The sequence below is a fragment of the Bactrocera tryoni genome, chromosome 5 (genome assembly GCF_016617805.1).
Source record: "Bactrocera tryoni isolate S06 chromosome 5, CSIRO_BtryS06_freeze2, whole genome shotgun sequence".
Taxonomy (NCBI): domain Eukaryota; kingdom Metazoa; phylum Arthropoda; class Insecta; order Diptera; family Tephritidae; genus Bactrocera; species Bactrocera tryoni.
Window position 1 is genome coordinate 81083756 of NC_052503.1, and position 15674 is coordinate 81099429.

Here is a 15674-nt window from a genome sequence, read left to right on the forward strand (position 1 = left end):
GCTGCCTTCGCGAAATGTGAACGCCGATCTAATTTGGAAGTGATCTGATTTTTGCCCCCATGCAGAGTATAATGTGTACAAAATATGGTGTTAAATATGAAACAGGATTGGAAAAATTTTTAAATATGTGGGAAATAATAATTAAAAATTTTAGAAGGTATAAACAATAAATAAGAGAAAAAATATATGCACCATATACATAAATATTGTTAACATATTTTTTCGATTTCTGTATTAAATTGCATTAGAACTGGAAGACAGCGCGTCAGACAGAAATATATAAATATGACGACCCAAAAATGCGTATTTCACTCGCCATAAATAAAGGCGCCTCTTCATACACATTACATATGCACAATGTATTATTATGAGTGCACAATATTAAAAATGATTTTTGTATATGTAACGAGCCGCCCACTTGGCAATGATAATTTTTCAAATTAATGTTTTCATGCGAAAACCACCAAACTTATCATCGTGGTGATGGCAATGGCGTTGGTGTCTGTCAGAAATGTCGTTCAGCTGTGGTTCACGTGAGCACTTTTTGCTTTCGCGCCAGCAAATGGAAATTTTCAAAAAGGAAGCTAGCCGGGCAGAACTTAGAACTGTTGAAATACAGACATATGCTATAAAAAATGCTAGGATTAGTAAATTAAATTAAATTTTTGTTTTTTTTGTAATAAAAAAGTATTTTTGTTTTATTACGTATGTTCAGTGGAATATTCCGCATTTTTGATTTATTTATTTTTAGAGCGTAAGTGCTTTTATGTTGACCGCTAGAAACAAGTATACTTGATGTACGACTTTTTTTGTCGGAATTTTTCCAAAATGTATAAACTGCCTGCTTTTCAGAGATGTTTCTATATAAAATGCATTCAGGCTTTGGCTAATAAACAGATTGAGCTCTCACCGATTGAAGTTTTTCCAAAAATATCTATTAAAATCCAAGCTTTACTCAAATACAACTTTTGGGATTACTCCAGCAGACTCGATCTCTTAACCCAAATGTGATTTTACCCTCAAAGCAGAGCTTTCACAAATTAACGAATTTCCACCTCATAAATTCAAATAAAACGGACTAAACAGGACATTTCGAAAAACAGCGAAGCAATGTTTAAATTCAAGCTTTCACAAAATAGTCGAACTTTCACTAATAAAAAAAGCTTTCACCAAGTGCAAGCTTTCCATTTTACAACTATTGCATACAAATTTTTTAAGATTAATAAAAAGCTGTGAAGAATAAACAATGTTCGTATAGAAAGTTGACTATCAAATTGAGCTTTAAACAAATAAAAGCACTTTCACCGATTAAGGAAGCTTTAAAAAATTGTTTTAAAAGCAAAAAAATATATGCAGAAAGTGCCCTTGCCCATAGGCCTTGCACTTACATTCAAGATTTCCCAAAATGGACGAGCTTTCACTAATAAAAAGAGCTTTTAACAAGTGAAAACTTTTCATTTTGCAGGAAAAAATATTTGTAGAAAGCTAATGCCTATAATTCAAGCTTACACAAAAAGGAAGAGCTTTTATAAAGTGAAAGCTTGCTATTTCACAACTAACGCATAAAGATTTTTTGAAGATAATCTAAATTACTAAAGTGCTCTCCTGAAAGCTGCATTAAACTATTTTATAATTTTTATTTACCTCAAAGTTTATATACATAATATCGTTAAAAATCTCAGAAACTTGTTTTAGATAAAGTTTTTTCTCATAAACTGCTGTAACCACAAGCTATAACATGTACTATATACAGGGTTACCCACTCGAAGTGTTACCAAATTCAAACTGCTATAACTACCACACTATTAATGACAGCGCGCTTAAATTTACACCAATAACAAATCATTCCATTGTTTACAAGCGTACAAAAACATTTTAGTCTGTGTCGTGTGACAAAAAAAGTTATACGTGATGGAATTTAAACGTAATAGTGTGATTGCTTTATATTTGGCTGGAAAATCACAAGCAGCAATTGTTCGTCAGCTAAAACATCTCGAAGTGAACAAAATGTTTGTGTATCGCACTATAAATCGTTACAATGATACTGGGAGCATCGCAAAACGCCATGGAGGTGGTCATAAGAAAACAGCAACATCACTTGAGATGATTCGAAAAGTGAAGGCTCGACTTGAACGAAATCCACGTCGAAGTGGCAATCAAATGGCTAAAGAGCTGAAAATTTCGCAAAGTTCAATGCAACGACTGTTGAAAAATGAGCTAAAGGTCAAGCCTCACAAGTTCCAAAAAGGACACAATCTTACACCGCAGCAAAAAAAAGTTAAACTCGAAAGAGCGAAGGAGTTGTTACACTTGCACGAACGTGGCGAATTTCCGAACATTGTGTTTTCTGATGAGAAGAATTTCCCTATTGAGCAATTCATAAACTCTCAAAATGACCGTGTTTACTTGACCGAACGCACGTACGAGAATTTAAGCCTACGAATGGCCATCCGAAGTAATTTCCCATCGCAAGTGATGGTATGGGCTGCCGTGACCGCTGATGGGCGCTCTCCAGTCGTTTTCATCGAGCCTGGTGTCAAAGTAAATGCGACTTATTATCGTGAAAATATTTTGGAAGGTGCTTTAGAGCCGTGGGCACGTAAACACTTCGGCCGGAAAGAATGGATGTTCCAACAAGACTCGGCGCCGTCACATAAAGCGAGAATTAACCAAGAGTGGTTAAAAAATCATGTTCCACGCTTCATTTCGTCGACACAATGGCTTTCGAATTCACCAGACGCAAATCCGATGGACTTTTCCATCTGGTCCATTTTAGAGAGCAAGGTGCGGACTAAAAAATACACCAGTATGGATGCGCTCAAGAAAGCGATTGTACGTGAATGGGCCAAAATACCACAAGCTCACATTCGTGCAGCATGCAACTCGTTTTTTGACCGTTTGAGGGCCATAGTCAAGGCAAAAGGTGGCCATATCGAGCTAAAGTGAATGGATTCTAAATTTTTGATTATTTTCATACATTTTTGTCATTGGAATCAATAAAAATATTATCAAACTAAAAAATTATAGTCGTTTGAATAGGTAACACTTCGAGTGGGTAACCCTGTATGTAGTACATATGTATGCTCTAATTAATTCTTTATTTCTTACGCAAATTCAACTAAAATCTAGTTCATTGACGTCTGATTGCCGCCGAAAAGACGCTTTAATGAGCCTTTTTTGGCAGACGTTAAATTGAGTAATCGCTTTTCGTGTGCTTTCTGCGGACACGCGCGTATTTTAAAATAAAATAATAATACATTTGTACTTGCAGCCGAATCACTTTGTTTGCGTATTGATTTCATTGAATCCAAGTCATAAAATTTAATGATATTTTCTCCACAAAAATCAAACAAATTAAAAGCAATAAAAGTTTTTGGTTTTATGGAGCAAATTTTGCTTTGAAAACATTGATCGTGAACTAATTATGATGTAGTAGTAAAATCAGCGGAAGTAGTAATATTTTTATGTCTAGATATAGTAACTACATTAGTGGAAAAAACATGAAGACTTTATGGTTTTTCTGTTTTTAAAAATATGCTTTTTCGAGGTTGTCATATGGTCGGTTTGCCAGCGTTGTAATTTTTTTTCGTTAAATTGCTTGATCTATTTATGAGATCATTATTACAAAGTTACTCCAACAGAACATAGTCAACCTCGTGCGTCTTCGAGCTTTTGATCTGCGCCACTTTGCGGCTGATGATTGAGCATATGAATATAACGAATTTTCCAAAGGACAATGAGGAAAATCTTGTTATGAGATCAGCCCAGTTGATCTTACTCTAGCTTACCAAGGTACCATTAAAGATCGCTTCAATAGCGGTTTGTGAAGCGTATTAGCCTAAGTTCTAAATGGTACTTCCAAGGAGAAAAGTATTATATCCATTGATATCTTCTCCCTACTTTACAAAGCATTTTGTTATCAATTTATATTCCATTCCACTAAAGGAAAGTAAATAAGTTTAGACTAGAGTAACCTTTCAGATTACAATTCTATGCTCTCAAGTACCGTTAGTGAATTAAAATATGATAACTAAAGCTTTTCGGTCGATTTTTACTAAAGGATTGAGAGTAATGTGGCCCTATATTCAAGTTCTATATACTTAAAAGTGATCTATCTCTCTCTATATATGTATTCCAAAAGTTTTGAAATATTGAATAAATTGTTCGGTCCGAGATACTTAGAGATTGATATTCGCTTCAAATATGTATATGTGTAGATATACATATGAAAATGTCTATAGATATGTACATACATATATGAATACGATATAACTGTATCAGTGTAATAAAAATCTCAAATTGCTGATTTGTTTTGAAATTGTTTACATTTCGCCTTTGTTTTGTTGAAATATTTTGTTTGTTTTTGTTTAATTATTTATTTTTTTTTTATTGGGTTTCACAACATTTGTTGATATTCAACTTTGTGATAGGGCGTTTCGTGGAAGCTGTTTTGGAAAATAGCAAATATGAGTATCATTTTAATGAGAGCACAGCGAGAACGAAAATAATAATAATGGATCTCGGGAATATTGAAGAGTTTTATGTGAAAATACCGAAGTTATTTGTAACTGATATCAGCAGTTATACGATTTTGATAACTTCTCTGTAACTCTCTTACTGAATTTCACTCGATAACTTTTAGCTGATTCCTTTTTCACAAGAGACTGTACATAGCTCGGATACAAGCCTAAATTAAGCTCTTCTAAGACATTCCTTCTCAGGTGTTTGCTTTTTTTATAAGAGACCGTACGTAGCTGGTATACAAATGGCGAATCGAACGCGTCGGTTATGATCTAAGTATCAGTTACGCTATATTAAGCTCCTTTAAGGCATTTCATCATCAAAGCTCTCTTCAGCGGAACACCGATTATTGTTTATGAAGCCGAACACATCAATTATCAAAGCATGTTTAACATTTTGAATGATTTCCTGCTTAAGTCCAGCCATAAAATTGTTTTTTAGGTTGCTTGTTTATCAGACATTTTGGCTTGTTTACGCTTCGGGTGTTTGTTTTCAGCGTGACCGCTTATGATATCTAATAAATCTTGCACAAAAACAAATGAATCGTATAAACAAAGTATCACCCAAAACAATTTTATGTCTTTACTTGTTTGTGTGCTTGGTTACTGCAATATTCTGGAATTTTTATACGCACTAAGGGGATTTCCTTTTACATGTTTTGGCGTTGTTGGATGTTTTCGAAAAATGCTCATTCACTAATATACACACAAAGCTTCGAGGTATTTTCTTGTTATTACTATCTATGCTTCAAGTTGGTTCCTGGAAATGCAAGTTCACGATTTGTTTTGCAATTTGAGGCGATGAATCGCTTGAGGCATACATACACACACATAAGATTGCATATGTATGTAGATGAAAATACCATTGTACTTGTAAACATATTGATATATGGAGATAAGCACAGCAATGCAGCACAAAATACAAAAGCCCCTACCCCCCACCTAACCTTCATCATTGCTAATCTCATTATATTGTCCCATAAATCACATAAAATGGCTAATTTCTGCCGCCGGCATTGCCAACCAGCCCAAAACGCATAGGACATAATAGCAACAATAATAACACCACCACGCTTAAGTGCAATTACAGCCGTGACAAACGCCTCAAAATAATTTTAAAAATAAAAATTATTGACAACAACATTTTCATTTAACAACAACAGCGACAGGCGTCACAGCAATTGAAAAATTAAATGAAATATTTGATTGTCTGCGGCGAAACTTTTCGTCCCGATCGGGTCTCTTAATGGCATCAAATAAAATAGTTTTGCGCATTTAGAGAAAGTGCAATGCGGAGAAATCTACTTGGTGGTGGGCCTGAAGACGAGCGGCTAGACAACCACGAGTAGCCCTGTCACTACAACGCACGGCGATGCTTTATTGCCGCACAACAACAACTACTTAACTCGGTTATATTTAAGCGAGTTCAAATGAGTATATGTACATTAGGGTATAACGCTTCTTACGCCAAAAAAGATTAAAAACTTTTTTCCGTTGGAAATCGTAAAATTTACTTTTATGTAAGGTTATTTAGGGACTATAAACACAATGAACCTATCAAAAGTCTAGATGCATTGTTAGACAGCCTATCTAAAGTTCAGAGGTTAAAATTTCGATTCCTTTCTCTTACTCTCTAAAAAAATAAGATTTTTGTGTGGAAATTTGGGCGTCTAGCCTGGCAAAAGGCTACAGGAGACTTAATAGCATACATATAGCTGCCATACAAACTGATCGATCAAAGTTAGATTTTTGTAAGAAAAACTTTTTGATTTCACTAGATATCTTCCCGAAATTCGGCATGGATTATTGCAAAATGTAATGCTACATTCTCAATCTCACATTGTCGAAATTGGACCACTATAGCATCTAGCTGCCACACAAACTGAACGATTGGAAGCAAGTGCTTGTATGGAAAACTTTTTTACTTAACAAGGTATCGTCACGAAATTTGGCACGGATAACTGTCTAAGTAATTAGTGCAATCTCCGAAGAAACTGTTCAGATCGAATCACTATAGCATATAGCTGCCATACAAACTGATCGCTCAAAATCAAGCTAGAGATCTTCTTAAAAGCTTCTGTGCTAAAAGAATTGCACCAGTGAAGGCTGTTATGGCTTTAGTGCAGCTAGGGTGAACGTTTTTTCTTTTTTTTAATTGCTATTACTATTTTTTTACATGAACCAGTCTAATGTGCATAAAGTTTTGCTTATATGTACATCATACAACATCAAAACGCCCCAAGTAAGACCCCGTGGCGACAGTGGTTGACATCAACAGCTGCCACATTCGCAGTTTATCACCACATATACACTGACATACATACATATAAACGCTTTTCCTCAACTGATTGAATGTCTGCCTGTTGCGTTTCCATTTATCTGCCACTGCAGCATCACTTAAATGTGGTTGTTTATCCACCACATGTATGCGATTGTCTCTTACAAACTGCCATTAAAGCTTGGCGCTTGGCTAATAACAAGAAAACAACAACAACAACTGTAATTTTCGCCAACAGCTAACTGCATTCGCACAGTTGTCATTTGTGGTCTATTAAAATTGCCCGTCGCAGTGATTGCATTTTATAGTGATTTCATTTCATCTGCAACTTTTTTGTTTTTGTTGCTAAGTGAGGCGACAAATCTGCGCGTTTCTGCTGCTGTTGTGATGAGATCGCAGCTGCAGGCGAGTTAATTAAAAGTGTTTAACTGCCGGGCGATTTCAATGGCGATATTTCACAAGTGAGTGGTTGCAATTATGGTGAAGTACACACACTTTCATTAGACTTGGTGGAATAAATGTGGCTGAGAAATGGGTCACAATCTATATGCACTTACTTACATAGAGAAACCTGGAAATCTGGAAGTTTTTATTTTAACTTTTGGAGAATCTGCGTTATTAGAGTAATTTTGTGAGGCTAGCATTTTCTGAGACTTAGAAGAAACCGGCGGCTTACTTACTAGGCTTTATAAGATCAGGATCGATACCGGTTTGATATCCTATATAACAACAGAGGACTTGGGTAGAACAAACAATGGAATGGATTATAGAAAAGTCTTTACAACCATTCATACTCCACCCACTTTTTTCCACAGGGATCTGGTTTTTCGTTATGTTCTACGCATCTAAGGTTTACAGTTAGCACCAACCTCAAAAAAGACTTGAGAAATTTCAATGTTTACGACTAAGAACACATTATGCTGTATGGAACTGAGAACTAAAGTTAGAACCCCACTAAAAATATCTGGTATTATATTATGCTCTATAGATCTGAGGCTTAAAGGCGGGACCGACCTCAAAAAAGAGATCAATCATTTTAAGCTTTTTTTAAAAGATCTGTGACTGCATTATTTTCTACGGATCTGAGTGCAAAAATTTCGACCGATCTGGACCAAGAAGAGTTTATCAATTTCAACTTCTTCTATAAATATCTAGTATTATGTTATATTCTTTCTAATACATAGAATCCGATTTCGTCCGATTTCGAAAAAGAGATCAAAAGCTTCTATTTCTTCAATAAATTAGGTTCTGATGTCTTATTATATTCTAATCAAAGGTAATCTAAAAGAAGAGATAAAAGTTGAAGAAACTCTCAACACTCTCTTAAAAATAATGTGTCAAGTGATCAAGAGTTTTACACAGAACTTGCTAAGATGGACCTTTTGTAGTATTCTAGTATTAGTCGGAAGCATACGAAAAAAAAACCAAACCGAGCTTGATATTTCCTACGATGCTCAAAGTCAAAGACAACTTGTGGAACCCCTTTATAAAACACGGAGCTATACATAAGTTGAAGACTGTAAAGGATCAAAATGGAAATCTTTTGGGTTTGATAGTTGGTTTCTAAAGGCTGTAAAGTTCCTCTCAGTGTCAGAAGGGAGTAAATTGCTCAAAGTCTCAGTTTCGGGAGCTAGAACCTCCTGGAACCCCGCAGCTATAAATCGAAGACTACAACGATCCTCTTAGCGTTAGAATAAAGACCTTTTGTTTTTTCTAGGTTTCTCCGCGCAGTAAAGTAAGCGACTCAGAAGCTTCACTGCTTTTTAAGGAACTTTTCCGCTACAGTTTATCAACAATTTTCACATAAACCCCGTTATTTATGCGTTTTACCAATACTTTATACCAATTCTATTGCATTTAATTGTTTACGCTTTTCATTTATCAACGAATTTCACAATAAATACGTGTAAAGCCAACTGAGAAGCCAACAACACCGCCAGTAGGTCAGTGCCCAAGCGCTACGTGACGGTCAAAAAGCCACAACGACCGCAATACGATTTGCACAATTGCGACTGCCGCGTCGGCCGCGGATGTAGCGTCGCCAAACGACCGTACAATCATTGTGACGTCTCGCTAGCCGGCGGGTCTAAGCAAACGACCGACAAACTAACTAACTGTCCAGCCGCACAAAAACACAACGAAAAAGAAAATTATATAAACAAAGCTGCAGCTACTACAAATATTTACAAATTGCGCTAGAAACGGTGTTTTCCCAGCAAAAACGGTCAAAAAAGAACTAAAGAGAATATCAGGAAGGTAGGAGAGCAAGGCAGGTACAACAATGGCGACTGTAGCGCAGTTGCTTGCAACACAGTTTGTATATACACATGTATGTATAAATTTGTGCCGCGCCGCTGTACTATCAGCGTTGTATATTTCATAAATTCACAAGCGTCGATTGATAAAAATCAGCAAGCGAATGTTGCCGAAACATGAACGTTCTCCAGACTACCGTTGGGGAAGCAACAGCAAACACATACAAAACAAGAAAACAACAAAAGCGCCACGCGCCCGTGTGCCTATGCCTTGCTGATCAATGAACGCGTAAGCCGAGGCTGCAACATAACGGCAAAGGCAGCAAAGGCAGGAAAGACGTCTGATGAGTTAGTGTACTGACTAAGCATATCATTAAACGGTAAAAATAACAAAAAACAGATCGATTGTTTTGCAAGACTTGGCAGTGAATTTCGGTTGTTTAGAAAAAAAGATTTATTGCATAAATTGTTGATTTTTCCGATTTTTTGCGATTATTTTTCATTTACGCTTGCTATCAATCCTAGCCGAAATTCAAGCGCGTTCGATTTGCTTCTTTTCTGCTCACTAAAAGCGAAACGGTTTGCACTCCCGCCATGAACGCCGCTCGCTGTCCGCCGCACGTCAGTTGATCAAAGCTCATGAGTCATGTTGCGTTTAGGGTTCGTTCACTATTAGTTGGGCCAATCAGCCGGTTCAACACACGCCACCAATCCGAAACAAATAAACACCAGAAAAACTTTTCAAACAAAAAAGCGCAAACGAAATGGAAAAAGTGGAAGAAAAAAAAAATAAAACACTTTATTGTTGCTACTTGCGACTGAGCAGCAACGGCGTGGCGTCCGTAGCGTCCGCAGCGTGTGCGCCCGCTGTGTATACAGCGTTTATTTGCTTTCATCTTCGGCAACGGTGATTCATGCTAATTTGCCGCAACAAAAAATTAAATTTGTTGTCTGACGCTACCAATAAACATTGCGCCGTTAAATGGCAGCCGCACATGTGTCGGCGCAGACCAAACATATCAGTCAGTTCTTAAATTGGCTTTTATAGGCGACAATCACCACATACATACAAACCATATATACAAGCCAATCATTATTATGGACTAAAATTATATTTGTTTACTCACCCACAGTCTTGATTATTTGAAAATCATCCAGATGATATTTGCGTACACCTTTCGCGGTTTCCACGCTGCTGCTGTCATCTGTCTCATCATCATCACCCTCATCGTCAGTCTCATTGCCATCGTCTTCCTCATCGGGCTCATCCTCTTCCTCCTCTTCGGGATCATCGTCCTCCTCGTCGAGCTCCTCATCATCATCATCCTCCTCTTCGTCGTCATCTTCCGCCTCGTGCACGCCGTTATTTGAGCGCGCTTTTCGTCGCGCTTCATCGTCCACCACACGTTGTGGCGTCTCTTCCTCCTCCTCTTCACTGCAGTCGGATTCTAGTGGATCTGAGGATTCGCTGGAGCCGACGCTGTGACTGCCAGTGGTTTTACCATTGGTCGTGCCGTTGTGGCGTGCGCCAGCACCGACTTTCAATGTGTATGTGGCATCGTTATTGCTGGATTTTTTATCGAAGAATAATGCGGTGTTGGGTGCCATTTTGTTGCTCGTGCTCGGGCCCAAGTTGCGCAGGCGTGTGTATGTGGTAGCCGCGGACATTCTGCACTGATTGTGCGGGCTTTTTTTTATTAGTTACGGAAATTGAGATTTACTAGTGGTTTTGTTAGACGTTCTTCAGTACCTGGAATATAGAAAAGAGGCTAATGAATTGAGTTATGCAAACTAAGAATCATTTTCACAAAGGACTGCAGATAACAGTCTAATATGCTAATTGGGGATCAGCCCAAGATCTTAATCTATCCTAACCTAACTTCCTCCGAATAGAAATCCAGGTCCATACCATTCCCAGTCAAGGGAATGCCAGGTCCCAATGTGTTATTTGCAATACTTTGTCTCTTCAGTGGCTACCTACTGGATTTCGGATTGCTTGGGGATCGGAGATTGCACTTGAATAATGCATAGAATCTAGAATAAAAATTTACTGAACTAAGTCGAAGTTGTCATGAAATTTTTTCTTTCGAACGCTCTGCTCATCATCATCTTACTCTGATATTGTAGTAGATTAACAAAATTAGGTCATAGAGAGCTGCTCCTGCACCCATCTTGTGAGAATACCTCGTGTGGTATCCAATGATCAACTTATCAACGTAAAAAGCTTAGTTCATCCAATATTCGTTCGTTTTTTTTAATTTTTCGCCGACTTTCAGTTAATGGCGCATAGGTTAGGTTAGGTTATGAGATCGATCCCAACACTGATCTAACTTGTATCGATCCGTTGTGGTACCTAAAAACTAGGCGATGTAGAGTAGGTTTGTCTCCCAACGTTGCAGATTGAAACATTTAATCCTACTGATTGGGCATGTTGTGTTGTTGAGGAGGGTTCTCAGAGAGAGAAAGAGTGAAAAATAGTTTTGACGTTGGCTACACCGGAGATTTTGAGAAATCTTCGTACACTATAGTTTGTTGCAATACCCCGAGCTGAAGTCTCTCACCCACCAAATATGTGCAATCAATTTGGTTCCTTTACATTTCGTTTTATAGCTCGTGGCTCAGGATGAGGGCCTGCTTTTTTTATCAAAAACGATTTCCAGGGTTTCAAAGAATATTTGTATAATATATATATATCAGGGCCGCTTAAACTTTCCCTAGACACTTGGCCGAGCTTTGTCAAACGATAAATGCTAATAAAGTCACATTAAAACTATGCCACTTCTGAAAAGCTGTAACGAAATTACGAAAATAATCACAATTTCATATGCCATTTCCAATTTAAATTCTATTTTCGATAACTGTACACTTGTAACAAAGAAGTGTCAAACTAAATTTAGGTTACTATGAGAGGCATTATGGACAAAAGCCTGCCAAGCCTGCAATTGTGTGTATTTGACAAGCCATTCTACGTCGCAAACACATTGAGAGCTCGTGTGCTATGATTTCGACACTTTCAATGCCCAACGAAGCAGATGGCTTTTATGCCACATAGACTCAGGCTTTGTGCCCTGCTTGCAGTGCTCATTGACACTCAGCACATTACAATTTTTATTTTTTTTTCTTTTTTTTGTTGGTGTTGCATTTCACCATCGATACTAAATTTCCAATTGTCTGCTTGTGACCTATTGACATAATAATTTCGTTTTCAATTAACCCCAGCGTTGGCACTCAACGGTCCAAGGCACATGCCAACGCTCCCCTCTTGGCTGCCAACCGATTCGTGCCATTTGCATGTGTCTGCTTCATTGTCGCCATTTTTCATGCTCCAAATGAGTTTTCTTTTCTTTCTTGTGTTTATGTAGACAATATTGTAAATGGTATAAGTATGTGTGCGTGTAATTTGCATTTAAAAGTGCATATGTGTTGGCTTGGGGATGATGTGTGTCAACGGCACTTGAATGTTGCCACCCACATCGATCAAATTGCATGGGCGACCGAGGAAATTTCCAATGCACACTACAGTCGGTCGAGTGGAAAATGTAGAAATTAGTGGAAGATAAGAGGAACAAAAGCTAAAAAACAATTTAAAAAATAAGAAAAGTGTTTCCCATGAAACTGAGTTTAAAGCCTAGTTTAATTGACCAATTCTCTTAACACAGTCTAGCCAAGAACTAACATACACGCAACTACAAACTCTACTGTAGAGTATCTATGAAGCATAGAAATAAATTGAGGTACCTAAGGTCTAATAAATGCTCCTTTCTATCCGAGGAATCACGAGGGCCCAGCACATTGATAGATTCCAGTATCCTGCTTAGTGCTATTGAGTCGATGGGCACACTAATCGTATACATAGATCCAATGGCCTTCATCCAGCGTATACAAACTGCACTGCAGTCTTGCAACAGCTGCTCAAAGTTTTCGGCTTCATGTCACAGAACCGTCAGTTGGCACAAGAAGTTATACCCAGTTGAATAGGTGCTGATTGAGCCTACAGTGCAAAATGTCACAAGTAGCCGAATTTTTTCCACGGAACGTTTATTACACTTTCCAAGCTCGTGTGGTAAGCAACTTTACCTGGCGCATTGTTACCAATAATTTTCTGCGCCATTTCACTACTTCTTGCGGAGCTGCTGCTTTGCAGTATGGAGACCAACCGCAACGCAACCTTCCGGTCTTACCATCCTGCAGGCAACTGCGAAGTGGGCAAACTCATCAGCCAGTTCATTTCCGGCTACACCATTACGACCAGTCACACAGATGAGGTGCCCTTTTTTGTGTTTTAAGATACAATTCAGCCGTGCAGTCACTACACAAAGATTTTCGGGTCACAACTCTAGAGATTTTAAGAAACGCAAAATGTTTGAAAACGTTCATAACAAGAGGTTGCTGGACTGTTATCCGAAGTCGAACTTGGTCCTAGCACCGTCCGTCCTTTGTGAAGTCAATAAAATAATATGTGAAAGACGACATAAAACCACCAAAACAATTCCTAGTTTGATGTCAGAAAGGGATTAGGGAAATGTCAGAGACCCCGTCCGTATGTTGGTCTGCATATACGCGAACTAGTCCATCAGTTTTTGCGATATCGATCTGAAATTTTGCATGTCCTTTTTTCCTCAAGAAGCCGTCTATATCGGACCACTACAGCATATCGCTGTCTTACAAACTGAACGACTTATATGGACAGCTTGTTCATTTGACGAGATATCTTCAAGAAATTTGGCGTGGATTATTGTTTTAGACAATTATGCAATCTGCGTAGAAATCGGATAACTATAGCATATAGCTGCTATACAAACTGAACGATGGGAATCTAGTGCTGGTGTGGAAAACTTTTGCATCTGACAAGATATATTCACGAAATTTGGTATGAATTATTATCGAAATCAGTAATGCATTCTCCGAAGAAATTGTTCAGATCGGATAAGTATAGCATATAGCTACCGAACAAACAAAAGAATCAAAATCTAGTTTTTGTAAGAGAAACCTGCATCTGTGAAAGATATTATGGCTACGTTGCAGCCGAAGTGAGCTATTTTTCTTGTTTGCACCCTTTAGTTTACTTTCTAGGCCGCTAAAGCACTGACCTTGGTCGCTAAGTGCTCAAAGCATATTATATAAATGCAGTTATATAATTGCTCGATTGCTCAGCGCTGACAATCAAATAAACTGTAATAAACATCCCTGCTGTCGGCAAACAACCTAATCATTTAATGCTTGCCTGTGGTGCCTACACTTTGCAACACTAGCCACCAAATGCCGCCTGTAGCATGTCCTGCCTGCATTTTTGCCTTACCCACAACGCCCTCGTAAAAGTAGGATATGCGCTAATGCAGTTTGCTAGTTAATTGGTACAAGACCAACTATGTCAACATTAAAAATGAAATAAAATAAGAACGCGTTGTAATAAAAATCGATAAACGAATCAAACAAATGTGGGTGCATGCGAAATGGTGGCAAATGAAGTGCAAAAAACATAATGAAATTATATGAAGTGGAAGCGAGCGCATTCATACTGGCTACTGGCTGTGGGTATGAAGATGTGCAACTAAATATGTGAATAGCTGGTTTGAATGTGTGTTGTTGTATGAAAATCAATCAGTGAAAATGCATTTATTAAATTTCATTGCGGCTCACAACTCAATTTAAGAATTTTCAAAGCACAATGAAGTTTTTCTTTTGTTTTTGTCTACTCTTTCAACTTTTGCCTTTTATCTCAATATTTATTTCAGCAATTCACTATTTACTATTTCATTTATTAACAGCAATTTCATTATTTATTTTACTTAAGTGAAATTCTCCATACATTTGAATAAATATTTTTTGCTTTCATTTCGATCTTTGCATGCACATTTGCTTTATTTTTCATTTTCGCACTTTCACTTATCCACACAAGATCACCAATTTCGGGCGATTTGCAACACTTTTGCGGTGTTTTACCTTTTTTTCGACGTTTTGTGTTGCGCTTTTCCTTTTTATTCGCTGCTTGCGCAAATGGAAAGACTGCAAAGAATTCTGCAAAGATTTTCAATGGAAAATTCTAATTTCTGAACGCGTTACCAATGCCGAAAGTGGGCGTGTATTTCGGTGGTTATCAATTTTCACCTAACAAATAAATCGACACCATTTCGCTTTTGAAGAACGTAGCGCGTAATAAAAGCAAGGGCACGTAGAAGAGAAAAAGAGAGAAAGACAGAGAGCGAGAGCAGAAAACTGAATGGAAGATTCAGAAATAACACAAAATTTTGTTTTAATTATAGATTTTTACGTATGTACATGCGTATATAAACACTGTAAAATAGAATGTTTACGGTTAAAATCTAAAATAAAACGAAACCAATGAAAAAATGTCGAAACGGAAGCAAATCTGCATGCTGCCGGTTTAGAAGGGAGGTTGGAATAGGTTGATAGCACGGTGATACGCGCCAAGACACAGAATTGCTTGTGATTCACAAGCTTATGTTTTAATCAGCTTGTTATCTATAATGGATAAATTTACTAAGATTCTGTAATGTCAAAAAATCTGAGGGAAGATTCAAATTTGTAGTCAGTTAACAGTATTATTAGTAAGAACTAATACTTGCTGAAACTCGTCCAATTTTGTGACAGCGTATGATC

The 15674-nt window shown here is 37.5% G+C and overlaps 1 protein-coding gene across 2 annotated transcripts in view; it reads right to left on the reverse strand.

Moving 5' to 3' along the window:
- The window catches only part of LOC120779186 (cAMP-dependent protein kinase catalytic subunit 3), a 46328-nt gene that overhangs the window by 22984 nt on the left and 7670 nt on the right, over positions 1-15674 (reverse strand). For both annotated transcript variants that reach the window (XM_040111448.1, XM_040111449.1), the window contains exon 2: positions 10181-10803. In XM_040111448.1, coding sequence (XP_039967382.1) covers positions 10181-10721 — 541 coding nt within the window. In that variant the 5' untranslated portion in view covers positions 10722-10803. The remainder of the gene's footprint in view (positions 1-10180; positions 10804-15674) is intronic.